The sequence below is a fragment of the Bos javanicus genome, chromosome 3 (assembly GCF_032452875.1).
Source record: "Bos javanicus breed banteng chromosome 3, ARS-OSU_banteng_1.0, whole genome shotgun sequence".
Classification (NCBI taxonomy): Eukaryota; Metazoa; Chordata; class Mammalia; order Artiodactyla; family Bovidae; genus Bos; species Bos javanicus.
Genome location: NC_083870.1, coordinates 107,039,839 through 107,067,692, shown reverse-complemented (window position 1 = coordinate 107,067,692; position 27,854 = coordinate 107,039,839). Strand labels below are relative to the sequence as shown.

The window sequence follows — 27,854 nt, the reverse complement described above, 5'->3', positions numbered from 1 at the left end:
TGAGTGCCTTCTGAATGTGTGAGGGACTGGGATATGAAAACTAAAGACAGCCCCTATACTGAAGGAATTTAAATCTGATAAAGGAAAAGGTTACTAAATATGAATCAGGAAATCTTTGTTCCCTTTTCGTCTCTCTTCCCTATTTCTTATGCTTTTCTTTTCCTAGTACAAGGTAAATTCTAGGAGAACCCTTCCTTCAAGACTAAGAAGACTCTAATAAGAGGAACAAACTGAGTAGAGTTGTCACAGGTTATTGGGGTGACTAGGAGCTTAGTCAAGGTGGGATAAAGTCAGCTGTGAGTCCTGTTATTAGTAAGTAGTAACAGGATTATTGATAGTTTGCAGGTGGGAGGGATACCCTGTAGAGGGTAAGGAAGCTGTCAGGAAACTGAGGCAGGTCACAGGGCTTGTTTATCCTGAGTGACCTGCTTGGTAAACTTGTTTACTTTTTATTTCCCACTTGCAGTTTCTCGGGCTAACCTCTGGAAACTTGCTTTTCTGGGTGCTGGCCCTCCCTCCCTGTCTTCAGGAACAGGATTGGAAGTAGCATTAGCCTGAAGAAGTTGTTCTATTTAGGGAGCTAGAGCAGAGGGCCAGCGATTAGGCCCTTATCTGCAGTGGGGCCTTCTGAGTGGTGTGGGGACAGATCGGAGCGTCTGTCCTGACAGCGACAGAGGCTTGGCTTTTTCTGCCTCCTGGTTGGGTCAGAATTGTGAAGAAGCAGTGATGGGCCGGGCCATTTGAATGAAAAAGCCGTTCATTGTATTCCTTCAGCATTCCAGTGTCTGGCACAATTAGCCAAGACTCGAAAACAAGTTGGACAAACAAGCAAGCAGCCTTCCTCTGAAGGATAAAGGATTCCTGGCACGGCTGATCAAGTGCGTTGACTGCAGAGACAAATGGGAGGGTCTGGGAAGAGGTAGGGGACTTTGGGGTGACATTCCTGGATGGAGGAGGGGAAAGAACGGAGCGGGAAGCCAACAGTACTTTGGACGCTGATGAGATCTGCTATACTAGATCTACCTAGAGGCTGGCTGGGGCCGGGCTCACTCTGTAAAGTAGGTGGAATCACTGGGGAGAGACTCTGACTCTGGGCAGCTGTAAGTTGGGACGTGAAGCTCCCTTCAGAATCTAGGAATCTGTTGGCAGCGAACAGCGTATAGTCTTGCTTCGTGATGGTCTCTCCCACTGCGGGGGCTTTTCAGTCGGTTAACACTTTATATAGACATTTGGCCTGAGAAGAGTCAAGTCCTAGGAACAGGCTGGGCACTGGGTACCCTGTGTTTGACTTGGCAGTAAACCATTTCACCTCCCCGGCCCTCCTGCAACTGTCTCAGATTCATGGGGACATAAGCTTCTGCTCTGAAAGAGGAGAGTAACTCAGAGACTGGCTTCTGCCTAACCAGGCTTTCTTCACTTACTAATGCGGCTGGACTTCTCTGCACCCGAAGTGCCCACTTCGCCTGCTGCCGTTGGTCTGCAAGCACTGAGCTGGTGCTGCTTTTGAATAGGATGCCTTTTGCATGAAGACCTGGACCCAGTTTGGAAGTGCCCCAGGGAGGAGCTTCCTCTCTGACCTCAAGGGGAGGGAGGAGGTCAGTAGGAAGTGGTGGGTGGAGCCACTTCTCCAAACTTCTGCTGTCTCTCTTTCTGTTCATTGCACGGCCCTTTGGCTGGCTGTCTCTGTTTACTTCGCAGCCTTTTTTAAGGAGCTGCAGGGGGTGCACAGGCCCCTAGCTGGAGGTTCTTTGGGACACCTTCCTTCTAGGCAGGGTCAGCAGACGCTGGCGACATGTGGCCCAGTTACCAAGATGAGCACGAGTTCAACACCCACCTGGTTTGCCGCATGTGCTGTATGGGTTAGTATGTGAAGTTTCTTTTTTCCTTGCCTGGGCCTGAGGGTCCCAAATAGTCTTTACTCTCACTGACTCACAGGAGCGCATGAACTCAGAAGGCTTGGAGGCATTTACAGCCTTTGGGCTTGTTAAAACGTGCAGTGGGAGAGACCATTGGTTCCTGACTTCCTGGGGAACTTCTTAAAGTTGTAGTGACTGGCAGTTAAGAGCCTAAGCTTTGGGTGTGGGACTTTTTTATAGAGACTGAATTCATGCTCACGCTTCTGTCTGAGTCAGGAAACCACTTTTAAGTTATGTTCTGAAAGTCCAGGGCATATTTTAGGAGAAGTTGGTTGGTTACAGAGTCTACCTTGGAGCAGACAGGATTGTGGGAGAAGAGGGTGGAGTCATGGCCCAGGTTTCCTCTTTGGGGCTGATTGCTAATTCTCCTGCACTTATTTACTCTCTTGCCAGATGTGAGGAGGGAAAAAGGCTTGAAGGTGTTCTGGGGATGGGGACCTCAAGAAGATTTGGAGGCTAGGAAGAGTCTTGTTGCTTAGATCTCTTGATAAAGGAGAGGAGTTTGTTTAAATAATATTCTATGACCTTGAGCAAGTGGCCTAGCCTTTTTGGCCACAGGTTTTCTTGGCTTCCAAACTGTAGGGTGTACAGACTGGTGTTGGAGGCATCATCATCATTTCCCAGTAAAATGGATAAGATAAGGAAAATATAGTGTGTGCTTTTCATAACTTACTTAAAGAACTGTTCTTTATTCTGAAATTGCCGTTTTTACTTTTTTGATGTTAAAATGTCCATTATTTTATGAAAGAATTATTGTCAGGTGGTTGTTTTTAGATAACTTTACTTAGCAAAATAAAAAGTTGACAACTTTATGTTAGGTTCTCTGATTTATTTTGGAACATTTACTCATTTACTGTGAAATCTAAGTTTAGGAACTACTGGATTGATAATACTACTAATGTCTTTTGGTTTTGTACTCTTAGTCTCTAAAGCAAAACAAAATTGTGACCCAAATGAGCAGATTTTTCACTAAATTTGAGATTGCTGGTTGTTTGATCAAGAGGAGATCTCAGAAAGGGAGTAGGATTAGGGTTCTGATCCTGTCTTTTGACTGACAGACTGGCAGACGCTTTACCCTCTGAGCCACCAGGGAAGCCTCCTGATAGACCTGTACTGCCAAATTAAGTACTTTCTCAGAAATAAAGGTGGTACTATAATAATGGTTGTGGCACAAGGAATAGCAGTTTTAGTCAGTTATTGCCGTGGAGTCTAGCTTTTTATCTTTCTGGTATCGCTGAGATTTCCTCTGAGATCTAGAGGAAAGACTCTTGTACATCTGAAAATGCTTAGTGATATGAGGGCCCCTTTTCTGTAATCAACAGAAAAATATAAGGAAGGCTAGAATCTTCATTGAAATTTTCAGGGCAAAAACATTGTTCTCCCAGCTCATCCACCTCCGTTTAATCCCCCGGCAGCAATGTGACCTAACAGTTAAGAAAATGGACTTTGGCCTCATTGTCTGCATGGGGCTCCTACTCTACCACTTCACTTTCTACTGCTTAACTTTCTCTGCCTCAGCTTCCTCATTTAAAAAGTAGATTAAAATAGGCCCTAACATACAGTCATTATGAAGAGTGTATGTTAGGGTGCCAAGCCCAGTGCAAGTGCCTCTGCTGATTTTGATATGGTTGGTTTACAGACTGGTGTTGGGAAACCATTGACCTAGTCCAGACTCCTCACTTTATAGATGAGACTTGGGCTCACAGAGGGGAGATGAGTATCCTGTAAAGTAAGCCATAGAGTGGCAGCTGGGAAATCCAAGTTATAGACCTGATTCTGCCCCTCTGTAACCTTATCTAAACTCCTAAACCTGGGCTTCAATTTAATCATCTTTAAGATGATTTTTTGAGGATTGTTAACCCCTGTGTTTCTTCATTTATTTATTTTTGGATGTGCTGGGTCTTCGCTGCTGCGAACGGGCTTTCTCAAGTTGCAGCAGGTGGAGGCTACTCTCTAGTTGGGTACTTGGGCTGCTCATTGTGGTGACTTGTCTTGTCGTGGAGCACTGGCTCTAAAGCGTGCGGGATTCTGTAATTGTGGCTTGTTTGCCCATGGAATGTGGGATCTTTCTGAACCAGGGATCAAACCCATGTCCCCTGAATTGGCAGGTGGATTCCTAACCACTGGACCACCAAGGAAGTCCAAACCCTGTGTCTCTTCGAAACTGTGAAGTATTTTATTTTTTCTGAGTGTGGTGTTCCATTAAAGACTCTAGAAGCCATTATGTTTTTCTCATTCTTCCCTTCTCCTTCTAAACCTTTCCTTTCATCTCTGTGACTCTTTTCTTTTGCCACCAGGCTTAGTCCTGGCTTGTTTCTTTACCTAACTTTTGCCTTTCTGCCTTGTACTCTCTGATTCCCAGTAGTGCAAAGAATTATCAGTAACAAAATTCAGATTTTCCTAAGAAACAACATGAAAATTTTAATTTTGCCCTGAAGTCTCTAGTTATCACTTTCCTAAATTCCCAAGACCCAGTCCTCATTGAGACATTCTGCGTCTTCACCAGCCTTTGGTGACCAATACCTGTCATGCATCCCTAGTGTAGTTATAGTCTGCACCTCGCCTCTTCCCTTCATTATATAGGACTGTGTTGTGTTGCCTTCTAATAATTTCACAGTGGTGGTAGAGTTTGGCAGTTAAAAGTCCATGGCAGACTTGGATTTGAATTTCACTTCTACTACTCACTAACCATGTGACATCAGGCAAATTTTTATTAAGTGTCCCTGAACCTCAATTTGAACTATGAAATGAAGATAAATGTGTGCTTGATAGAATTATGAAGATTAAGTCAAATACTAAATGAGACAGGCCTTGTACAGTGCCCGACAGAGAATAGATACAATAAATATACAAGTCATTCTTTCCTCCCAAAGTTGACTTGCATACTTCTAGGGAAAGGCATCATTATATAAGGCTGGTGCCATTCTGTATTACTGCTAAGCACATTTTAATTGCTTGATCTTCATTTTAGCCCATTTTCTTTGAGTTCACATTAAGTGGTGTGAAGATGTGGCAGGAAGAATTTAGAAAAGCTGTGACTGTGGAAAGGGCATCCAAATGGAGATCTCTGCTCCCTGCTGTAAAGTCTTTTAATTACATTTGAGAATATGTCTTAGTCTGATCATAAAGTATCCATATAGATGTAACGGCACGTAGTGGGCTCTCACATAGTGTATATTGTTCAATGAATGAGTATTCGCAAGTGCTTACTGTTGTCCTAAATGTTGGCTATTTAAAGAAATTTTGAAGCATAATTCTTGACTCCAAGGAGCTAAAGTTCAGATAGAAAAATGGGATTTGCATGTAAAGATGTCTAGTAGTAGATTTTGTATGCTCGGTGCCAGGTAAATTAAACAAACACAGGCATCCAGAGGTGGCTGGGATAGCCAGAAAGGTTTAAAGGAGGAAGTGAGACTTCAGCTGCTCCTTGTAAGGAGGCTCTAAATTAGAGGAGGGTAGATATTCCACTAGGGGGAAATGGGTGAACAAAGGCAAGAATGTGCAATGTATGTTTGGAAACTGAGGTCAGAATGGTTGCAGTGGCGAGTCTAAAGATAAAGTTGGAAGAGTAGATAAATTGTAAATTCCTTCAGGTCAGTGACCATGTCTTATCTTTATTTCTACCAGTCACCTAACACATAGTAAGTAAAAACTGGAATTGAATTTCAGAGGGGTGTAATGGACAACAGAAACAAAGGACGTAGACTTGAGCCTCTGGTCTTCTGAGAGCAACTAAAGGACTTTGGATAGAGGGGCAGTATGAGCACAGTGGTGATTTAGGAAAACTTGAAATAGGCTAGCTGTTCTACTTGCTGCAGCCTCGGCTATCAACTGTTAGCATCAAATCTGTATGCTTAGTGCTGCCTGCTCTTCTGAACTCTAGATGTAAGGTTCCAACTGTCTGCAAGAAGGGTCTGCTGACACCTCATGTTTCTGCTACTCTGTTGTTGTTCGGTTAGTTGCTCAGTCGTGTCTGAATCTTTGTGACCCCATGGACGGCAGCAGGCCAGGCTTCCCCGTCCTCCACCATCTTCCGGAGCTTGCTCACTCGTGTCGTTTGAGTCAGTGATGCCATCCTACCATCTCATCCTCTGTCGTCCCCTTCTCCTCTTGCCTTCCATCTTTCCCAGCATCAGGGTCTTTTCAAATGAGTCAGCTCTTTGCATCAGGTGGCCAAAGGATTGGAGCTTTAGTTTCAGTATCAGTCCTTCCAATGAATATTCAGGACTGATTTCATTTAGGATTGACTGATTTGATCTCCTTGCTGTCCAAGGGACTCTCAAGAGCAACACCACAGTTCAAAAGCATCAATTCTTCGGCGCTCAGCTTTCTTTATGGTCCAACTCTCACATCCATACACGACCACTGGAAAGACCATAGCTTTGACTAGATGGACCTTTGTTGGCAAAGTAATGTCTCTGCTTTTTAATATGCTGTCTAGGTTGATCATAGCTTTTCTTCCAAGGAGCAAGCATCTTTTAATTTCATAGCTGCAGTCACCATCTGCAGTGATTTTGGAGCTTAAGAAAATAAACTGTCACTTTTCTCCATCGTTTCCCTATCTATTTGCCATGGAGTGATGGGACCGGATGCCATGATCTTAGTTTTTTGAATGTTGAGTTTTAAGCCAGCTTTTTCACTCTCTTTCACCTTCATCAAGAGGCTCTTTAGTTCCTCTTCACTTCCTACTATAAGGGTGGTGTCATCTGCATATCTGAGGTTATTGATATTTCTCCTAGCAGTCTTGATTCCTGCTTGTGCTTCATCCAGTCTGGTGTTTCTCATGATGTACTCTGCATATAAGTTAAATAAGCAGGGTGACAATATACAGCCTTGATGTACTCCTTTCCCAATTTGGAACCAGTCCATTGTTGCATGTCCAGTTCTAACCATTACTTCTTGACCTGCATACAGGTTTTGCAGGAGGCAGGTAAGGTGGTCTGGTATTCTCATCTCTTTAAGAATTTTCAGCAGTTACTTTACCCAACCCAATCTGTGCCTTCTGTTTTCCTTATCTCAGGTACTACTCCTCCCAGTTGTTGTGACTAGAAACTTCAGGATTATCTTCCACTGTCCCTTTCTTTAACAGCTACTCAGTAGCTAAAAGCTGTTGTTTCTTCTTCTGCATTGTATGGGGATCAGCCTGCCTTTTTGTATTCCCACTGCCTCAGCACTATTCATGCTTTGGTTTCTTTCTTGGTCTATTGCACACAGTAGGCCTCTAGTTGCTTCTGCCTCTTAGTGTTTCTCTGCTGCAGTCTGGTCTTCAGTCCAATGCCGGGCTAATCTTTCCAGAACACTCTGGTTCAGGAAATTTCAGTGGTATCCTTTATCTACTGAAAGTATTAACATGCTCCTTATTCCAGCTCTGGAGTGATGTGATCTCAGGTCACCTTATTAGTTTCCATGGTATGTAGCCACACCATGCCCTCCAGCATATCCTGTGTACTCACACGTCTCCAAGTCACTGCTCAAGCTTATTCTTTGGAATTCCTTAACCTCTTTTTGGGCTGCCAAAATCATACTTGTCATCCCAGGTTTACTTCAAATACCACGCCTTTCATGAACTCTTCTCCTATCCCCCTGTCAGAATTAATCAACTCTGTTTATCTGCACAATTTTGTGCAGCTTGTATCTGGTATCTATTTGCTTGGTGTTATTGTCAGTTATTAATTAATACATATTGGTCTCTGCCACTAGATTGACCTCATGTGGTCAGGGAACAGGCTGATCCCAGCTTTCTACATATTTATTTACATTTTTGTCAGCTCACGTGTCTCAGTTTTATAATTCCAGGTGGTTGGTGCTTATTGGGCTTCTTGAACCACTTGTAATTTTTCTGTGGCCCTCAGGAAAATAAGCAGAGGCTTTTCTCTCATTTGTTTTTTTCATGATTTGCGATGCACTGGGGCTATGTTGTAGGCTATGTTGGAATAGAACACAGAACTTTGTGCCTTAAATGCAGGCTTTCATTTCTGACCACAGACCTATCCTCAAGTTGTTCTGAGTACAACAGGACAGATGGATAAGCAAACTATGATACCTTGTAATAAGCACAAGAGGGAGATGACCTCAACTCATGTGTGTAAGGGATGGAGGAGGTGATAGCTAAGTTGAATGCCAAAGAATGCATAGTTGGGGAGGCCGGAGCTGTCTTCCACACAGAAAGAACAGTAAATGCAAAGTCTGGAGGGTGTAAGAGCACATGCCTCATTTGGGGACAGTTGTACATTCACAACAAAGGTCCGTCTAGTCAAGGCTATGGTTTTTCCAGTAGTCATGTATGGACGTAAGAGTTGGACTATAAAGAAAGCCGAGTGCCGAAGAATTAATGCTTTTGAACTGTGGTGTTGGAGAAGATTCTTGAGAGTCCCTTGGACTCCCAGGAGATCAAACCAGTCCATCTTAAAGGAAATCAGTCCTGAATATCATTGGAAGGACAGATGCTGAAGCTGAAACTCCAATACTTTGGCCACCTGATGTGAAGAGCTGACTCATTTGAAAAGACCCTGATGCTGAGAAAGACTGAAGGCCGGAGGAGAAGGGGATGACAGAGGATGAGATGGTTGGATGGCATCACTGACTCAATGGACATGAGTTTGAGTAAACTCCGGGAGTTGATAATGGACAGGGAAGCCTGGCATGCTGCAGTCCATGGGGTCGCGAAGAGTTGAACATGACTGAGCGACTAAACAGAACTATACATTCACCAAAGCTGAAAATTAGAGTTTTTATGAAAGGCTGGAGAGGGAAAAGTGGCTACATCATAAGAGGTCTTAGATCTCAAGCTAAAAAGTTTAAATGTTATCCTGAATGCAGGTATCAGGCTTTAGAATCCAGTAGAGCTGAGTTCGGACTTACCTTGTGATCTTGGGCAAGCCTCTGTGGGCTTTATCTTTCCAGTAAAATAATGCCTTTCAGGGTTGTTGAAGCTTCCCTGGTGGCTCAGAGGTTAAAGCATCTACCTGCAATGCTGGAGACCCAGGTTTGATCCCTCGGTTGGGAAGATCCCCTGGAGGAGGAAATGGCAACCCACTCCAGTATTCTCACCTGGAGATTCATGGACGGAGGAGCCCGGTAGGCTACAGTCCATGGGGTTGCAGAGTCGGACGACTGAGCAACTTCACTTTCACTTTCACAGGGTTTTGAGTACTGGGAACAATAAATGTAAGGTACTTGACATATAAGTAGATTGTCGAAAAATGTTAGCTGTTATATTATTAGGAGGATAAGGAGTCGCTGAAGGATTTTAATGTGACAGTAAGAAGATCATTCTTGTGAAAAAGGTTGCTGGCAGCCTTGAGGAGGAGCTGTCTTAGTCCGTTTGTTATTAAGTTACTAAGTCGTGTCCGACTCTTTGCTACCCCATGGACTGTATAGCCTGCCAGGCTTCTCTGTCCATGGAATTCCCCAGGCAAGAATACAGGAGTGGGTTGCCATTTCCTTCTCCAGGGGCTTTTCCTGATCCAGGGATCAAACAGATTTGGTGCCGCTGAGCTACCTTTGGGCTGCTGTAACAAAACCATAGACTCAGTGGCTTAAACAGCAGACATTGATTTCTCACTGTTCTGGAGGTGGCTCAGTCCGTGGTCAAGGCACCTACTGATTTGGTGTCTTGTAAGGACCTTTTCCTGGTTCATAGACAGCTGGCTGTCTTCTCACTGCACCTTCATGATGGAGTGGGTGGGAAAGAGCTTTTTGTAAGGACAAATTAGTGTCCTTTTGTAGGGACACTAATTCCATCTATAGAGCTAATTCCATCTATATTGCTCCACCCTGATGACCTAATCACTTCCCCAAGGCTTCACCTTCTAATTCTGTCACATCACATTGGGAGTATGATTTCAGGGTATGAATTTTAGGAGGGCATAGACATTCAAACCAAAACAAATGGATTATATATAGCAGGGAAACCTATTAGAAGCAGGGAGAGAGATAAGAGTTCATTTTTAGGCAAGTTGAGCTTGAAATGAGCATGAAAGTTTTAGGAGTCAGTTGGACATATGAGAATGGTATTTAGGATAAAGTATTGAGCTGAAGAGAATGAATTTGGGAATTGTCAGTGTATAGGTTACTGTTGAAACCATGGGTAGAGCAAATCATTTTGGGAGAATGTAAAGAACAACTCTTCTTTATTTTTTTTTTTTTGGAAAGTCTATAGGTTTTTTGTTTTGTTTTGTTTTGTTTTCATCCCATAATGTATGTAACACCAGAAATTTTGCCTGCAATTTTAGGTGGCTTATGACCCACCCCCTCCAAACCCACTTATGGACCTTTAGGTCTTAAGAAGCTGTAATATGGAATGAAAAGGAAAGAGGGCTAAGGATGAGTAAACATTTAAGGGGTGAGCAAAAGAGAAGGAATAATCAAAGGGGAAGGAAGGAAACCAGGGCAGAATGGAGTCTCAGATACAAGAGGGAGAGGGGGTTTAAAAGGTAAAGAAAAGGTCAGCATTGTCTTCTGGGTTGGCAGGTAGGTGACTGTGCGCAGAGCAGTTTCCATGAATTTGTGAGACTGGAAGCCAGGTCACGTGGTGAAGCAGGGGGATGAGAAAGTGGAAATGGTGAGCGTTGTCTTCACACTTGTTCATGTAGCCGAGGGGAAAGGAGAAGAGTAGGTCAAGGTATGCAGGCTAGGCAGGGATGGTTGGAATAAGCTTCTCAAGAAGGGAGGACGTAGGATCCACATTTCAGGGGGACGGACTTGCCTAGGTAGCAAGGAGGGAGTCTGCCAGTGACACTAAAATTAAGAAAGTTAGGGTAGGTATTGGTAGCTTGGTGTCGTAATAAAATTGGACACGAGTATTGAGTAACCCTCACATGACTAGTTGGTGCCTCCATAAGTTTAATCTAAGAATTTCCCAGGAGGCTGTTGGGTTCTTTGTTGTCAGTTCACAGCCTTTGGTGGAGCTGAATTTACAAGAAGCTTTTAAAAGTAACATCACCTTTGCTCTGATTGACTGTTTTCTTCTCATATAAACATATCTTCTTAAACTTGAAAGATCTTTGCTGGGCCTGGAATTAAATGAAGGATTTATGTGTGGGGAATCAAACCTAAAACTTACTAGAAACTTTTGAAGTCTGAGCTGTTTGGAGTGTTCTGAAGGTCTATGTAATCGAGTTGTTGTTTGACTTCCCTAATGAATTTCCTTGCTGAAATATTAAGATCTTAAATTCCAGGCACTGCAGTATTGGTGTCCTCTTATCCTAATGCTTAAGTCAGGAGGGAATGTTCATGTAATTGATTGGTCTGCAACATAGTATCCTAAAAAAGGATCCTCCAGCTTTGGGGCAAGATTGTTATATAAAACCCTTTTCTGAGGAACTTACAGCTCAGCTCTAAACAGGCTAGCTGGTCTTGGGAAGGACTTGTAATCATGTTGCTTTTAGTAATTACATTCAGAATAAGTACTTGGACCTCTTCCCTCTGAATTGAAAGTCAGGTTTCTAGCTATTCAAAGCATGACTGACGTGAGGCCATCCACTTTCCATAGTGCATTACCCCATGGGAAGGCTTGGTAGGTGAACAGCGTAACTGTGGGTAGTAAAACTTAAAAAACTCAATTGTGTTAATAGCATCTTCATGTCTAAAAGATATGAGACAGTGGACAGGACTCTTACAGGTGACTTGGTTTTGATGTCATTCTGTGTGTTTCTTTAGCGATCTTCTAATCATATGTTGGCCAATCAAGAAAGTTTATTTCTTGTAAGAGTCTAGGGAATTCCCTGGCAGTCTAGTCATTAGGGCTTGGCACTTCCACTGCTGGGGCCCAAGTCAGTGACATAAGATCATGCAAACTGCATGGTATAGCCAAAATGAAAAAAAAAAAAAGAGCCCAATCCAATATTCGAAAACTCCAGTATCCCAGTAAGTATCACCTGTTTGCAGGAACATGCAAACATAATGGAAAACAATATTAAAGCTGACTAAAAGTCCTGCATTTCCACCAATGCCAGGTCTACTCTGCCTTGCTCTACTGATTAGCTTTATAACCAAAAATAGGCTGTTTCTAATATTAGAGTTATCACTCTGAAGACACAAGTTTTCTTTATAGAATTTCTTTTATTATAAAAGTAATACATGTTTGGTGTAATAGGTTAAACACTACCTAGATGGAAAAGAAAAAGTTAATAAATTTCCTTTTGAACTTGCCAATATTTTAAAGAGGTGGAATTCATGTGATTTCTTTTTAGTCCACGGCCTCGTGTCCTTTAGACCTGGAGGTGTGACTAGCACGATTGCATCTTCTTTATTTTCTCCCCATGGTTACTCTCTTCACCTCCCAAGCCTTCCCATGGGGTAGTGCACTAGGGAAACCAGGTGGTTCCTCATCAGTTACGCTTCCAGTAGCTAAAAAGCTGCCTCTCGATTCAAATAAGTGGAAGGATTTGTTTTAGGTCTTATTATGTAGAGCTGTAGATGTTAGTAGCTATGGTAGATGTAAAAACATAAAGCATGATGTCTTTCCTCAGGGAGTTAATGATCTCATTGATGAGTAACAATAAGGTTATTCGAAGTTTAGAATTTATATAATTATATAAGTACAGATTGAGTGATTAGCATAGTAAATACCATAAAAATTTGGAGAACAAAGAGACTATTGAGACATGGGATTGTCAGGAAAGGCTACCAGAGTAACGTTTCTCAAACACCAATCTCACATGTCATTCTCCTGTTTAAAATCTTTTAATATGTTCTCTTATCTTCCCTTACCAGTTTCTTTGTGATAAAATTTGGACTCCTTAGCTTGTCACGAAAGGCCATGATTTGACTCATGCCATTCTATCCAGTTTTATGTGTCACTACCACCTAATACACATCCTGTCTTTCAGCTCCCGTTAATTCTGTGCAGTTGTCTGAACATGAGCGCCTTCAGATCTCCGTTACTTTGCACTCGGTGGAACTGCTTGTAGCCTTGCCCCTTCCCTTCTCTTTCTGACTAGCTTGTAACTCATGTTTTAAATTTTAGTAGAGACACCCACGGAGAAGGCAATGGCACCCCACTCCGGTACTCTTGCCTGGAGAATCCCATGGATGGAGGAGCCTGGTAGGCTGCAGTCCATGGGGTCGCTAAGGGTCGGAAACGACTGAGCGACTTCACTTTCACTTTTTACTTTCATGCATTGGAGAAGGAAATGGCAACCCACTCCAGTGTTCTTGCCTGGAGAATCCCAGGGACAGGGGAGCCTTGTGGGCTGCCGTCTATGGGGTCACAGAGTCGGACACGACTGAAGCGACTTAGCAGCAGCAGCAGCAGAGTCACCCATCGAGAGATGCTCACTAGCCTCCTGTGTGTCCCTCCTGTAGTCAGAGAGGCTTAACTACTTCTCTTATGTTCTTGAGCACTCTGTGCTTACCTCTGTTACAGCCACATGGAAGTTATTTCTTCTTTCTGCCAGACTGTCATCTCTTTTAAAGGTAGGGACTGTGACTTTGTATAATACAGGCTATTCTAAACAGCTAGCTCCTTACTAAGACCTATTCAAAGAATAAATGAGTGAATGAATGAGCTGGATTTTAAATAGCATTTGGAGAAGTGGAGAGGAAGAAAGTAACTTGCTGTGAAAAGAATGTCAGTGATTTAGATGAGGTTGTAGCTGCAAGCTGACTCTGACACAAGCTTGGAAAGGATTATGAAGAGGTCAGGTAACTAAATCAGCATCTGAAAAGATCAAATGATCAAAATATGAGAATGACAGTGGTCAAATCTAATAAAAATTCTGACTTAAATAATTGCAGGCCTCTATGAAGGGAAAATTAGATTAGACTTTAAAAACAGTTCCAAATGAGTGCCAATAGGTAGAATTTATAAGGATACAGATTATGACACTTTATGGAACTTTAATTAGTATATGTTGCTTATGAAGAATTCTCTATTAAGTTTTAAGCTTCAGTAATATTGTAGATGTATGCAAGATTTGGACAGACCTTTCAACTCTGAACAAAATGATTGTTGTGAGGGGATTTGCAAATCAGCAAGGAATTAGACAAATGCATTCTAATTCCTAACTTCCATGGTCTATAGTAGGAAAAGACCACTATTTCCTACAACAAAGCCAGAAAGGAGGTGAAGGTAAGGTTAGCAACAGTTGGAGGAGTGCTTACTGGATGGCTATAGATTCAGAGACTGGAAAGGAAGAGGTGAGGGTAAGGTTAGGGACAGATGAAGGAGAACTTAGTGGATGGCTATCAATTCAGAGAAGTAAGAAGATAGGGCATCCACCTGGAAGTGGTGGGCCAGTGCTTGTGTGGCTTTTACTTGGGTATCAGTAAGAAGGGAATAACTGCGCAGTAGGGACATAAAACCTATTGAAGTTTGTGTGAGTTACTAGTGAGTCAGTTAATTCAGTTCAGTCACTCAGTTGTGTCCGACTCTTTGTGACCCCATGAATCGCAGCACGCCAGGCCTCCCTGTCCGTCACCAACTCCCGGAGTTCACTCAAACTCACGTCCATCGAGTCAGTGATGCCATCCAGCCATCTCATCCTCTGTCATCCCCTTCTCCTGCCCCCAGTCCCTACCAGCATCAGAGTCTTTTCCAGTGAGTCAACTCTTTGCATGAGGTGGCCAAAGTACTGGAGTTTCAGCTTTAGCATCATTCCTTCCAAAGAAATCCCAGGGCTGATCTCCTTCAGAATGGACTGGTTGGATCTCCTTGCAGTCCAAGGGACTCTCAAGAGTCTTCTCCAACACCACAGTTCAAAAGCATCAATTCTTCGGCGCTCAGCTTTCTTCACAGTCCAACTCTCACATCCATACATGATCAATGGAAAAATCTGACTAGTGAGTCAGATTTTCTTGCCTGGAGAATCCCAGGGACGGGGAAGCCTGCTTGGTTGCCGTCTACGGGGTCACACAGAGTCGGACACGACTGAAGTGACTTAGCAGCAGCAGAGTCAGATTTACAAAATTCTGCTACTTTCTTCTGAAATGTCTCTTTGTTGGAGAAGAAATTGAGGAGTGGTCATCTCGGCTTGGGGATTGTCCTAGTGAAAGTAGTAGTAGAAGATTAGGGAGATGAGAGTCCTTGGGGTACTCGTGACGACAGCTTTGACTTGCTTAATCATGTTGTCTGGCACAGATTGGGATAATCTTAGACGTTCTTAATAAATAGGATAAAGTAAGAAGAGAGTGATTGAAGGTTGAAAGTGAGGAGGAGATATGAAAGATTGGTAGAGATGACTGCTGAGTAGCTATATTTGGAGAAGAAATGAGGCCCAGGAAGTGGGATGGTGGTGGCTGTCTATGGATTGGAGATGAGGGTCAGTGGAGCCAAGCAGGCTCACATGCATTGTCCACACATATGTTGAAATAATTTGAGGATGACGTCAGAAAATACCCATTGAACAAAGTTGTTGGGGGAGATTAAGGTAGATTTGCCATGTGGAGGGGTGCATGCAGCAGGGAATGGTCGATGATAGCAGGGATGATTCGAACAGGATCATACAGTGGAGGGAAAGGGCTTCAAATACATAGAAGAGGAACAGACCTGATGGATCAGTGGTCTGGAGGTGGCAGTTGTGGGAGAAGGTGAGTCCTCCTCATGATCAGGCCTCTGTGATGTAGTCATTGTCAAGTGTTGACAGTCGTGTTTCTGTTGAAGAGGTGAAAAAAGTCAGAATGGAGCAGAATTTGCCTAAGAAAAAATGGGGGTTCTAAGACTTGGAGAAGGGAGGGAGGGGAGGAGAGATGTTCCAGGGGACCTAGTGGGCAGCTTTGAGAGTTTGGTTGGCAAGGCTGGGAAGGAAGCTAGAGTGAGGGAGTCCTAGGGGAGGAGGGGGAAGGAGGAGAGCATTGATCAGGAGGACTGTGTGTGGAGAGTGAAATGTAACTTCAGCACTGGGTGTCCCGAGGGCCAAGGCCACTCCACCCTCCTGTTGGGGGTTTTCACAGCTTCGGATTTTTGGAGCTTGCTGGGGGTGGGGTGGGGATGCAGGGAATCACTGCCCTCCCTGGAGAATTAGGATGTGAAGGAGACTTTGCGGTGACATGATTCTTGAGGCATGTGATTCTGTCTAATGTGTAAAGTGACAGAAGAAGGAAATTCAGAGAGACTGAACCTTCCCAACAACAAGACGCTGTCTCTCAGGCTAAAGAAACTGTCTCCACTGTGCTGGAGAGGCTGGGTGTGGGCAAGGCAGAGGCTGGGGAACATGGCGCCAGGCAGCACTAAGCCGGCGCCTTCTCCTTGTCTCCTCACAGATGAACGGGACCGAGTGCAGAAGAAGACGTTCACCAAGTGGGCCAACAAGCACCTGATGAAGGTAGGACCCCTCATGGGCGCCCCTGGTCTGAATCTGTCAGGCCCTCCTCCCAGACAGCTCGGGTTGCTGGCCGCAGGGTCCTGTTGATGGGGATGCATGCCTTTTTTTCCTTTTCTTTCTTAAAAAAAAAAAAAGAACATATATATATATATTTATCTAACATAGTCCTAATAGTGTGGAAACTTTCATGGATGAGTTTCTTGGTGAAGACAGTAACTCCTCCATTACCTAAGAAGGCTGAGGTTGAAGATACCATGGGGTGATTCCTGAGATTCCAAGAATGCTTTGCGTCAAAGCTTACATACTATTTTATAAGCCCCTATTTTGTTTTAAATTTTTTAATCTGATTACTGTGTAAGGATGGGGCAGAGGGAATCTTGTTCTCAAAGTGTGCAAGTCTTAAATCATCAGTTTAGTGAACTTTTTTATCATGTATATACTTGTTTAACTCCCATGCAGTTTAAAATACAGAACAAAATGGCTAGGGTTGGAGGGAGATCTTATCATTATTTTAAAAAAGAGGAAAACCCAAGGCAGAGACATATTACCTACCTAAGGATAAACAGTATGACTAATATGACAGTCATATTTGAATACAAAGTTTTTAAGTTATAGTAATTACTCAACTCAGGTAATTTTGAGTTATGAATAATTGCTGCTCTGAGAAAGATTACCAGGGACCTCTTAATTGCTGTTTCCAGTGGTTTTATCTTTCTCTCATTTGATTTCTTTGTATCATTTGATAGTATTGACTAACTCACTGCTTCTGTAAAGCCCTCTCTTCTGTTGCCTTCCAGGACACTGCTTTTTCCCAAGTTACCTCTTCTCTTCACGAATGCCCTTCTCCTGCCTCTTTCACTGGCTTCTTGTCCTCCATGTTGACGTCCCCTGCTGCTGCTGCTAAGTCACTTCAGTCGTGTCCGACTCTGTGTGACCCCATAGACGGCAGCCCACCAGGCTCCCCCGTCCCTGGGATTCTCCAGGCAAGAGTACTGGAGTGGGGTGCCATTGCCTTCTCTGATGTCCCCTAACCTTGACCATTTTCTTGTTTTGTTCTCTGTATCCTTGGCAGTCTCATCTGTGTTAGCCTCAGGGATCATTCCGTTTGCATAGAATGCAAGGAATCACACATAGAGAGGGATGGGGGTGATCTCCAGAGTCTGGTGCCTGGATGCATCTGAGCTTTATGAAAACTGTGCTTCACTAGGCAGCTGCTCTCTCTCTTTATGAGCTCTTTGTTGTTTCATTTTTCTTTCTCTCTGTGTGTCTTCTACATTCAGTTCTCTGTACTCCTTGCTTTTGCTTGTGTGTGAGCTGTGGCGGTTGTCCCTCAAATGGTGGTGTAAACCCCTGCAGCCACATGATTCTAAAGACACAAACACGAACAATCTGGGTGCCTGGGGTTTTCTTCTCCTCTGTGGTTAGGGGTCTGTCGATGTAGTTCAGTGAACTATGTGGCCTGGGAGATGCTTACATAAATCAGACATAGCTCCTTAGGTCACTTCTTTAACTGCAGGTGAGGTCGGTTTTTGTATTAAGATACAAGATTTAGATCAGGAGGTAATGATAGAGCCTTTCTCTGTGTTCTTTCCTAAGCCAAAGACCCGTATCTCAATAGTGTCCTTGACACAGTCATCTGGATGTTACCCAGACATATCCTATATTCAGTACATCCCAAAGTGCTCAGTATTATCATTCATGTACCTAGCTATCCAAGTTAGGAACCTGGAATCATACTATATTTAGTCCTGCCCATCATCTCTCCCTGCCACCAACTCTAGTCAGTCACTTCCAACTCAGAAAGATGCTTGCATCTGATTTCTCTTCTCTGCCCTAGTCCAGGGCCTCTTGTCTTGACTTGGCCACTATAATAGTTTCCTAATAAAGTTTTCTGTAAGAACAAATGTGATGATAATGGTAGTAATTTATTGAGTGCTTAGGGTAAATCATACTTTCTGTACTAAGCCCTTTACATGGATCATCTCCTTTAATTCTTCAGTGACCTTATACTGTAGATTCTGTTCATAGTCCCATTTTATCAGAGGTTTAGAGAGGTTAAACACTAGAAAGAAGTTGATTAAAACACTAGGACTCAGGCAACCTGAAGTCTAGCTCCTGCATTCTTCACCGCCTCAGTCCTGGCGCTGGTCTGCCTGCCTCTCCGGGCTCTTCACCGCCTCAGTCCTGGCGCTGGTCTGCCTACCTCTCTGGGCTCACAGTGTCACGTTCCCCTTGGACCTTACACGCTTGCTGAACTGTTTGGCACGCTCTTTATGACTCTGTATCTTTGCTCCTGGGGCACCCTCTGCTTGGATTACCTTCCCAAGTCTGTCCTGCCTGGACACCACCACCAGCACTCCCATCGGTAAATATCCCCCTGACTCTCCCTCCTGGAACTGACGCCCTTTCCTGGGCGTCCTCTCTGTCCTCCTTGCATGCTTCTGTTGCAGCAGCTGCAGCAGCTGTCATTCTCCCAGACTGTAATTTGAAGGTTGATGTGTCTTATTTTTTTAGTCAGGACAAAGAAGGAAGGGAAAGAGAGAGGGAGGGAAAAAACCTGCCATTTTCCTCTAATTTCTTCAGCATTTACCAGTTGCCTCTCATTTGGTGACAAACAACTCTGTCAGGGTGCAGAGCCCTTCACAGCCTGTTTCCAGCCAGGCACTTTCCCCTGTAGCCTGCGCTGCAGCCACAGGAAACAAGTCACCGCCTTCTAAACTCGGTATACTTTCACACCTCTTCGCTTATTCATTTCTCTCTCCGTTGAAGGCATGTCTTGACCTCTGCTGCCTGGCCATCATCCACTTACTCTTCAAGGCCCAGGTCCAGTATCCCCTTCCTGAGACCCTGACCTCCATCTCTGTGACTATTGCAGCTCCATCTCTGTTCCACACCACTTTGAAGAGATGGGTATGTGCGTTCACACCTTGGTGTCCTCTGCTCCTCGGGGGCTGGGGCTTGCTGTGCTGCTGTCTCATCCAAGTCCTGCACCAGGAGCATGAGAAGTATTCAATAAGGATTTGTTCCCTTGAGTGGATAACAGTTCAGTAGTTCTTTTAGCTTACAAAGCATATTCTAATCTGACTTGATCCTTACAGTAACCCTGAAGGATGTAAAGATGTTTTATCCTTTCAATGTAACAGCTGAAGAAGCTGAGAATTAGAAGGATGAAGTGACTTTTCCAAGATGATACAGCTAGTGAAGGATGGAACTAAAGACCAATCACAAGTCTTCTGACCAAAATGATTTGTTGTTTCTATTCAGTGTGCCCCTATCTTGCTCTGTTTTCACACCTCATCTCTTAAGATTTGGAGAAACTGAACTGTCCCTTCTTCAGGCTTGTCCCCTAAACTTTGTAGTTCAGTACAATGCTCTGGCTCCCCGCTCTTCACTTGTAGCTGATGTTGCCTGTTGGGCCTCTGCCTCAGTGCTGTGTGATGACAGGAGGCTCAGGGCGGGGAGAAACGAGACAAACACACATGGCATTGTTAGCAGTTGGAGGCCAGCCAGAGCTTTACTTAACTCCCTGGCGATTTTTCATCTCCTCCTATTCCCCCAGCCTTACAGTTCCAATGGCATTTTCTCACCTTGGGGTATTTCACAGAGGTTCACTGCTCATCAGAATCATTGCTCCATGCTGGCTGTCTTTGAACTTTGGGCTGAGAATTAGGGATCAAAATCTATTCTTTGTAGCTCAGGCACCCTTTGCTTTGCTCCCCAAGTACACATGAACCACATTAGTGTTGCCACTGGCAGGCAGACTAATGTAAGATCAAAGCAACCAAGCCCTCAAGTTGTAAATTTGGTTATAACCTAATCTCTTGGATTCCCAAGTATCTCTTTAGGAAACAGTTTGTTATAATAAGATGATTCATTCCTCTTTTTTAGCTGAGAACACTGTTGGTCCAATCTTAAAAGAGATTTAAGAATGTAAGCACCTGAAATATACATACAGATCACCGACGGCAGAATGCAAGTCCTACAGATCGAAGAGTTCTCTTCGTACACCAGAACCATCAAAAAGAAAGATCTAGAATTTTAAGTGAGGTTTTTATTTGCATTATCCCTGCTATTTCTCTGGGTCCTGGCAGCTTATAAAGTATAGATATATCTCCCTAAAAAGAACTTCAAGGAAGGCTGTGAGGGTGAGACAGAACAGAGAGCATGAGCTTTCTCTGGTCAGTTTCTATGGACTGCAGAGGTTAGTGGGTAGAAAGGAAGGAAAGCATTTAATCTAACAGATGGAATCGTCCTTTCTATTTTTTTTTTCTTGTATGCAATCTAGAAGCCATTGGCCTTCCTGGGATTTTACTTAAGAACTACAGAAAACCGGCAAAAGTTAACTCCCACGTTTTTCCTGATGGTCTCAATTTTCTTCTGCTCGGTTGAGGCTCTCTAGCTCGTGGTTCCAGGCCCCCTTTCCTGCACAGCCTCTGTGCCGCAGCCACGTGAGGCAGCTCACTGCTCCCTCAGCACTGCATTTGCTGTCACACCTCTTCGCTTATTCAGTGTGTGGTCAGGAGGGGCCTGGCAGTGGAGCGCGGTTTAGGAGATTGATGGGGCCGTGCTGCCCGGGAGCCGAGCGTTGCCTTTATTGCCCGCTGTGACCGTGGGGTGGTGGCTTGTGACCAGCTCTGCCCAGACCTGAGTTCTCAGGCCTTGATTTCACCCTCAGTGCGTTCCAACCCCCACTGGAGGACTCGGTTCTACATTTGAACTTGGATTCTCTACTCCCTGAGCATTAGTGCCTGCCTGTGAAGTGAAGCTACCCTTGGGAGACTTTACAGTCATCCTCATCCTCAGAGAATCTTTGTTAATCAGAGTTGGCTGATATCCCTGTCAGATTCCTCAAAGCTTAAGGAACTCTCAGAACAGGAGACGTAGAATTGTTATCTGCAAGGAGCCTCACACTTTACTCCCACATCATACTCTATTTATTTCAGCAGAGATTCCCAGCCCCCATTTTTGTTCCCTGCATTTGAGCACAGTTCTCTCCAGAAGTCTATGACCCAAGCCTCCCCCCACCCCCGCCAAAAAAAAACCCAGAACAGCAACAAAAAAACCAAACAAAATAACTTACAACAACTATAATCTGCTTTTTTAGTGTTAGGCTTTTCCTGGAGGATAAATTTGGCCATTGAATCAAAATGGAATTTTCCCTTTTATGGCTGAGAAATCTATAAATTCAGAAATGCATCTGAAGTTACCAGGCTCGCTTTCATTTTCCCTGTATCTTTTAATAAGTATGTGTGCTAAGTTACTTCAGTCATGTCTGACTCTGTGCGACCTTAAGGACCGTAGATTGTCAGGCTCCTCTGTCCGTGGGATTCTCCAGGTAAGAATACTGGAGTGGGTTACCATTTCCTCTTATAGGGGATCTTCCCAACTCAGAGATTGAACTCCGTCTCTTATGTCTCCTGCATTGGCAGGCAGGTTCTTTACCACTATCACCACCTGGGAAGCCCTTAATAAGTATAAATGAGAGTAAATAACATACTCTGCTCTTTAAAGCTTTCTCCTCTCACTTATACATTGCTCTGCAGCATAGTGTGGATCAAGGAAATTGAGCTACTTGTGTTTCTTTTAAGAGTGAGTCTTTGAGCAAAACTTTGCCAGATCAGGCTCTCTGCAGGTATTAAAGAATACTACGGGACAATCCTTGGTTCTTTTGGGGGAGCCTCTTATAATTTAATAATGTTGTTAATATGTTGTTTCTACCCTTCAAGCATCATGGAAGCCTTGTGAAGGGAAAAAGCAGTGAACACAGAGTCAACAGACAGTGATCTGGCACTTTCCACCTAAATGATTTTACACAGTTATGTAACTTCTCTAGACAATGCATTTCTCGTCTGTAAACTGAGAATGTTAGCGTTAAGTCATCTTTAAAGTCCCTTTGAGCTCAGATTCTGATACCAAGCACTTAAGTGCAATTTATTCCCTTTGCTAAAGCCACTCAGAAATTGGGGGAAGCTGTTTATTTTTTCATACCCTCAAGCCAATCTTTTAAAAATTGGGAGAGCAGAGCTTTCCTTGGTTTACGAATGCATGATGATTGGGGAGGATTGGCCTTATCTGAAAATTTAGTCATTCATTAATTTTTAAAAATAGCTATGTTGAGATTTAGTTTACATATCACACATTTAAAGTATACAGTTCAATGACTTTTATTATATTCAAAATTGTGCAGCCACAATTTTAAATCTAAAATCACCACAATTTTAGAACATTTATTTTCCTCACTCCCCATAAAGAAACTCTGTACCCTTTAATCATTATCCCTAACTGCTAAGTCACTTCAGTCGTGTCCGGCTCTGTGCGACCCCATAGACGGCAGCCCACCAGGCTCCCCCGTCCCTGGGATTCTCCAAGCAAGAACACTGGAGTGGGTTGCCATTTCCTTCTCCAGTGCATGAAAGTGAAAAGTGAAAGTGAAGTCGCTCAGTCGTATCCGACTCTAGCGACCCCATGGAGCCTACCAGGCTCCTCCATCCATGGGATTCTCCAGGCAAGAGTACTGGAGTGGGGTGCCATTGCCTTCTCCACATTATCCCTAAACACCCCTCCATTCCTTCCCCTGCCCTAGGCAACCAGCAGTCTATTCACTATCTGTCTCTATAGGTTTGCGGATTCTAAATATCTCACGTAAATGGAATCATACAACATGTGCTTGTTTGTAACTGGTTTCTTGCTCATAGTATAATATGTAGGCATTTGGATTATTTTCAGACTTTGGCTAACGTGAACAAAGAATGCTGCTATGAACATTCATTCATGTACAAATTACTTTTTCTGAACATATGTTTTTAATTCTTTTGAATATATACCTAGGAGTGGAATTACTGAGTCATATGGTAACTTGTGTTTAGCCTTTTAAGGAACTATCAGGCTGTTTTCCAAAGCAGCTGCACCATTTTATATTCTCACTAGGAGTGTATAAGGGTTCCGGTTTCTCTGTAGCTTCACCAGCACTTATTATTTGTCTTTTTGATTATAGCCATTCTAGTCAGTGTGAAGTGTGGAGTCTGTCTGTAGTTTTATTTACATTTTCTTTATGGCTACTGATACTGAGCATCTTCTCATGAGTTTGTTAGCCATTTGTATATATTCCTTGGAGATTTCTAAAGAACCAGTTTTGATGGTGATTTTTACAGGGACTACAAACAGGCAGGGACCTGGACAGTTGAAGTTTTTTACTCATCTTATTTGCTAACAGAGTAGCGTGATTGTTGGAAAGAAGCATACCTATGGCTGATTCCTAAGCATTCTTGGCCCTAACTGGCTGCCCCTAATATTTCTGGTACTTAGTCCACCGGACTTTCTCTGAGATTTGTGGAAAACTTTAGAGACAACCCAGTATGTACAAAAGAGTTAAAGATTAGAATGGGGGAGACCTGGATTTGATTGGCCTGGTCATTTACTAGCTGTCTGATCTTGGTATGTTAGCTGAGCCCTCCAAAATCTCACCTCTGCATCTGAAACTTTTCTGATGTAAACGCACTAGCAAATGTTAGCCAGTTCTTTATCCTTGTCTCGGCAGAGCTGTGTCCAGTGCGCTTCAGAAATAGACAGCTGTTCTCTGCTGAATATTCTCTAAGGGGGAAAACCTCACCTCCCCCATTACTTCTGTCTAGACCTCTCTGCTGTTTTCATAGTTACTTGGTTATTATAGTCACACAAAGACTGAGAAACACAGTAAGCTAGTTCTCATCTAAATTTCTTGTAAGGTTCAACTTTACTATTCACAGGCATAAAACTTAACTGGAATTTTCAGAAGGAAACATTGGAGCTTTGATGTAAAACTAACCTTTGCATTTTAAGTGCCTCCTTTTTCTTTTCAGCTCTCCGTGGTGTTTGGTGTCCCATTGAGAACATGATCTCATCTGGTTCACAACCCTATATAATTTATTTAAATAATTACTCCTTGACCACTCCCGATTTTTATGCCCTGTATTCAGGTCTTAGCTGCCAAAAATAAATCGCTCATTATTGTCTCTTCTCTTCTTAACCCTTAATATCTAGTATTTAATAATTTCTGACATTTAAAAATCTTCTATTTGTCTGTTTGTAATCTGACTTCCATCCCCGCACTTTCTAGAAAATCATTCTCACAAAAGCCCTCTGATTTGTCAGAAAACTCAAAAACTGTTTCCTAGTCTTCATCCTCCTTGTCCTGTAGCGTCGGATACTGGTGGTGATCGCTTCCTCGACGTTGCTCCCTTGCTTGTTGCCTGACTCTTCCACTGCCTTTCCCCATCCGCCCTGCCCTTTGTTGATTGCTTTCCCATCTCCTGCCTTCTAATTTCGGCTATTCCCTCAGGCTCAGTCCTTAGCACTCTTGTTTTTTTCTTTTTGCCCCAACCCAGAAAGCCCAACATTTCCCATGTGTTTAGCTAGCACCTCAATGCATATGACTTCTAAACTTGAGTTCTCAGCTGACCCGGATTGGATTCTGGTATTTCCAGCTGCTTCAAGAACATTTCCATTTGTAGCTCCTTTGCTGTTGTTTTAAACTCAGCATATTTAAAATTGAACTTGTCAAAACCAACTCCCTTTCCAACCCTTATGACCTGCTAATTTCTGTGAGTGGTGCAGTGTGCTTGTCCCAGGCCCCAAGCTTGAACCCTTGGACCCACTTGAGGGAGGAGTCTTAAGATTTTAGAGCCACCCATATGTTCGAGCCAGCTTTCGTGGCCTTGTGAGAGCCGAATAGTGAATGTTCAGGAGTCTTGTGAGCTATTTTCTAAGCACAGCCATGATGATGTTAAATTATATAAACTTACACTTAAATTATATTTAAAATGAAGGTAATAAATACTCAAAATTCATTTCTTCTTAGATACTTACTACATTGTTATCATCTGTGCTCTTGAGGTTAATTATATCTGTTGTCTCTTTCTGATGGAAATCCTGTGTATTGGTGTGCTACTGTACATCTCTCCCCAACATCGCTTTTAGTGATTCTATGTTAATAGCTTGAAATCGGTCATGGGAAGAGTATTTACACCATGGATATGAATAAGTGGTATAAGTTTGAGCTACATGTATTGTTTCATTTATTGTCTAAACTTAAGAAAGTGAGGGAGAAAATGTTAATATTGAAGATTAAACTAAAAAGTGTGTCATGTCATTGTCAATATCACAAAAAAAGTTAAAGAAATATTCTTTAAAGATTTGAAAGCTATTATTCAACTCATGATGAACTATTTTCTCCGATTGGGTTATCTGTCTGTCAGCTTATTAGTCCTTCATGTACAGGTACAAACATGTGTATCCTTCATATTTCCACCGTCCTACTTAGGAGTCTTTTTGTGATTTTCCCATCCTCTTTCTCTATCAAACATTTTCGAATCCTTCAGGTCCTTTCTCTTCTAGGAAGTCCACCAAGATGTTTCCAGTCTTTGTCTTTTCAGATTCTCAGTTTTGAATGCTAGAATATTACAGTTGGAAAGGACTTACAGTTCAGGCTTCCATGTGAATGTAGAAATCCCAGTATCCCAGCCCTTGCTTGAAAAACTCCAGTGTCTAGAAATCCACTACTTCTAGAGTAACCCTTTCTCTTGTTGCCTAGAAAGTTATGTATATTGTAAAGGGTCTTCCTTCTTATAATTTCCACTAGTCTTCTGATTCTGTTTATGCAACACTCAGTGAAGGTGTCACTAGACTTGGAACAAATCAGTCATATTAGCCACGTCCTAAAGTTGTGTGACCGTAACTTCTCAGAGCCTTAGCTTCCTCAGTTTCTCTTATGAAATAGGACTTCGCAGGGCAGTTGTTCAGATTAAATAAATAGAATGAGATTATGGCTGATTACAAAGCCTTGTAGTAATGGCAAAGGCTAAAATCAGAAAGATGAAACTGAGGCCGGTTTTTCCACTTAGTTTTGACCTTAGGCAAGTTACTTAACCTCTTTGTGCCTCGTTTCCTCATATGTAAAATAGGCATAATATAATAATAATAGTAATAATGTGTAATATAATAATGCCCACCTTATAGATGTTAGAGGTAGGTGAGATAACATCTAAAGCATTTAGTGTTTGACATTACCCACGCATTTGTCTAAAGTGATATTTGTTTTTTCATAGTTTCAGTTCCAAAATTAGAATTATTTTTCCCCAAAGGAAAAGAATTCTCAAATTCACTATTTATTTATTTATAAGTATTGGGTAAAAAAGGGGTTAAATTAAAGCTACACTCCATGGAACGCTGAGTGTCCAGCATTTTGATTTCCTTTGTAGCACTCTGGAGGGCTTTACTGACTCTGACAGGTCTCATGTGTCCATCACTGGCTGTTGTATCATATTTTTGTCCATAATAATTCCTGAGATGTTTTGGGATGATCAAGACTTGGCCAAACTTTATGGAATATTGTTCAGGGTTGACTGGAGTATGTAATAGATCTGGCGTCAATTTGAAAAAACACATACAAGCCTCTGTTAAGTGTTACCATCTCATATGTATTGTATTCCAACCTGAATATTCCTGAATTGTTTATTGTTTTCGGTTTCAAATTATTTAATTTGTGTTTACAAAGAACCATAAGCACTTGTGTGGATAATAAAATAATTCAAGATCAAATAAAAATCAGTCTTGTTTTGCTCTCACACGCAGGTCCGCAAGCACATAAATGACCTTTATGAAGACCTGCGGGATGGCCATAACCTGATCTCTCTGCTGGAGGTCCTCTCGGGCATCAAACTGGTGAGCTTCTCTCTCCTCCTAATGGGTGACTTCCCAGGTGTGGCCCTATTAATGATATAGGTCCATCGTGTTGAGTGCTGGGGAGGTGGCTGTCACTTCTGTTACATGGGAGGAAAAAGTAGAAGAGGTGATTGCTGGACTTTATTTCTAACTCAGACTTAATGCTTTACAAATGATACCAATTCAGTTCAGTTCAGTCGCTCAGTTGTGTCCAACTCTTTGCGACCCCATGAATCGCAGCACACCAGGCCTCCCTGTCCATCACCATCTCCCGGAGTTCACTCAGACTCATGTCCATCGAGTCAGTGATGCCATCCAGCCATCTCATCCTCTGTCATCCCCTTTTCCTCCTGCCCCCAATCCCTCCCAGCATCAGAGTCTTTTCCATTGAATCAACTCTTTGCATGAGGTGGCCAAAGTACTGGAGTTTCAGCTTTAGCATCATTCCTTCCAAAGAACACCTAGGGCTGATCTCCTTTAGAATGGACTGGTTGGATCTCCTTGCAGTCCAAGGGACTCTCAAGAGTCTTCTCCAACACCACAGTTCAAAAGCATCAATTCTTCGGCTCTCAGCTTTCTTCATAGTCCAACTCTCACATCCGTACATGATCACTGGAAAAATCATAGCCTTGACTAGACGGACCTTTGTTGGCAAAGTAATGTCTCTGCTTTTGAATATGCTATCTAGGTTGGTTATAACTTTCCTTCCAAGGAGTAAATGTCTTTTAATTTCATGGCTGCATTCACCATCTGCAGTGATTTTGGAGCCCAGAAAAATAAAGTCTGACACTGTTTCCTCTGTTTCCCCATCTATTTTCCATGTAGTGATGGGACCAGATGCCACAAATGATATGTTCATTTTAATTTAACCTGATTTGTCATATATTCTTATTTCTTTTTTTTAATTCTTTTAAAAAAATTCTACTTTCTTGATGGAATCCGGTATTGGTTCTATTACTTTTATATTTGCATGATT

At 42.8% G+C, this 27,854-nt stretch overlaps 1 protein-coding gene across 18 annotated transcripts in view; it reads left to right on the top strand.

Annotated features, from left to right (window-relative positions):
* The window catches only part of MACF1 (microtubule actin crosslinking factor 1), a 340,889-nt gene that overhangs the window by 114,415 nt on the left and 198,620 nt on the right, over positions 1-27,854 (top strand). For 17 of the 18 annotated variants that reach the window (XM_061412434.1, XM_061412419.1, XM_061412433.1 and 14 more), the window contains 2 exons: positions 16,119-16,180; positions 26,789-26,878. In XM_061412434.1, the coding sequence (XP_061268418.1) occupies positions 16,119-16,180; positions 26,789-26,878 (152 nt within the window). Of the gene's footprint in view, positions 1-938; positions 1,860-16,118; positions 16,181-26,788; positions 26,879-27,854 lie in introns of those variants that run through there. The other variant, XM_061412431.1, reaches the window with a different exon arrangement.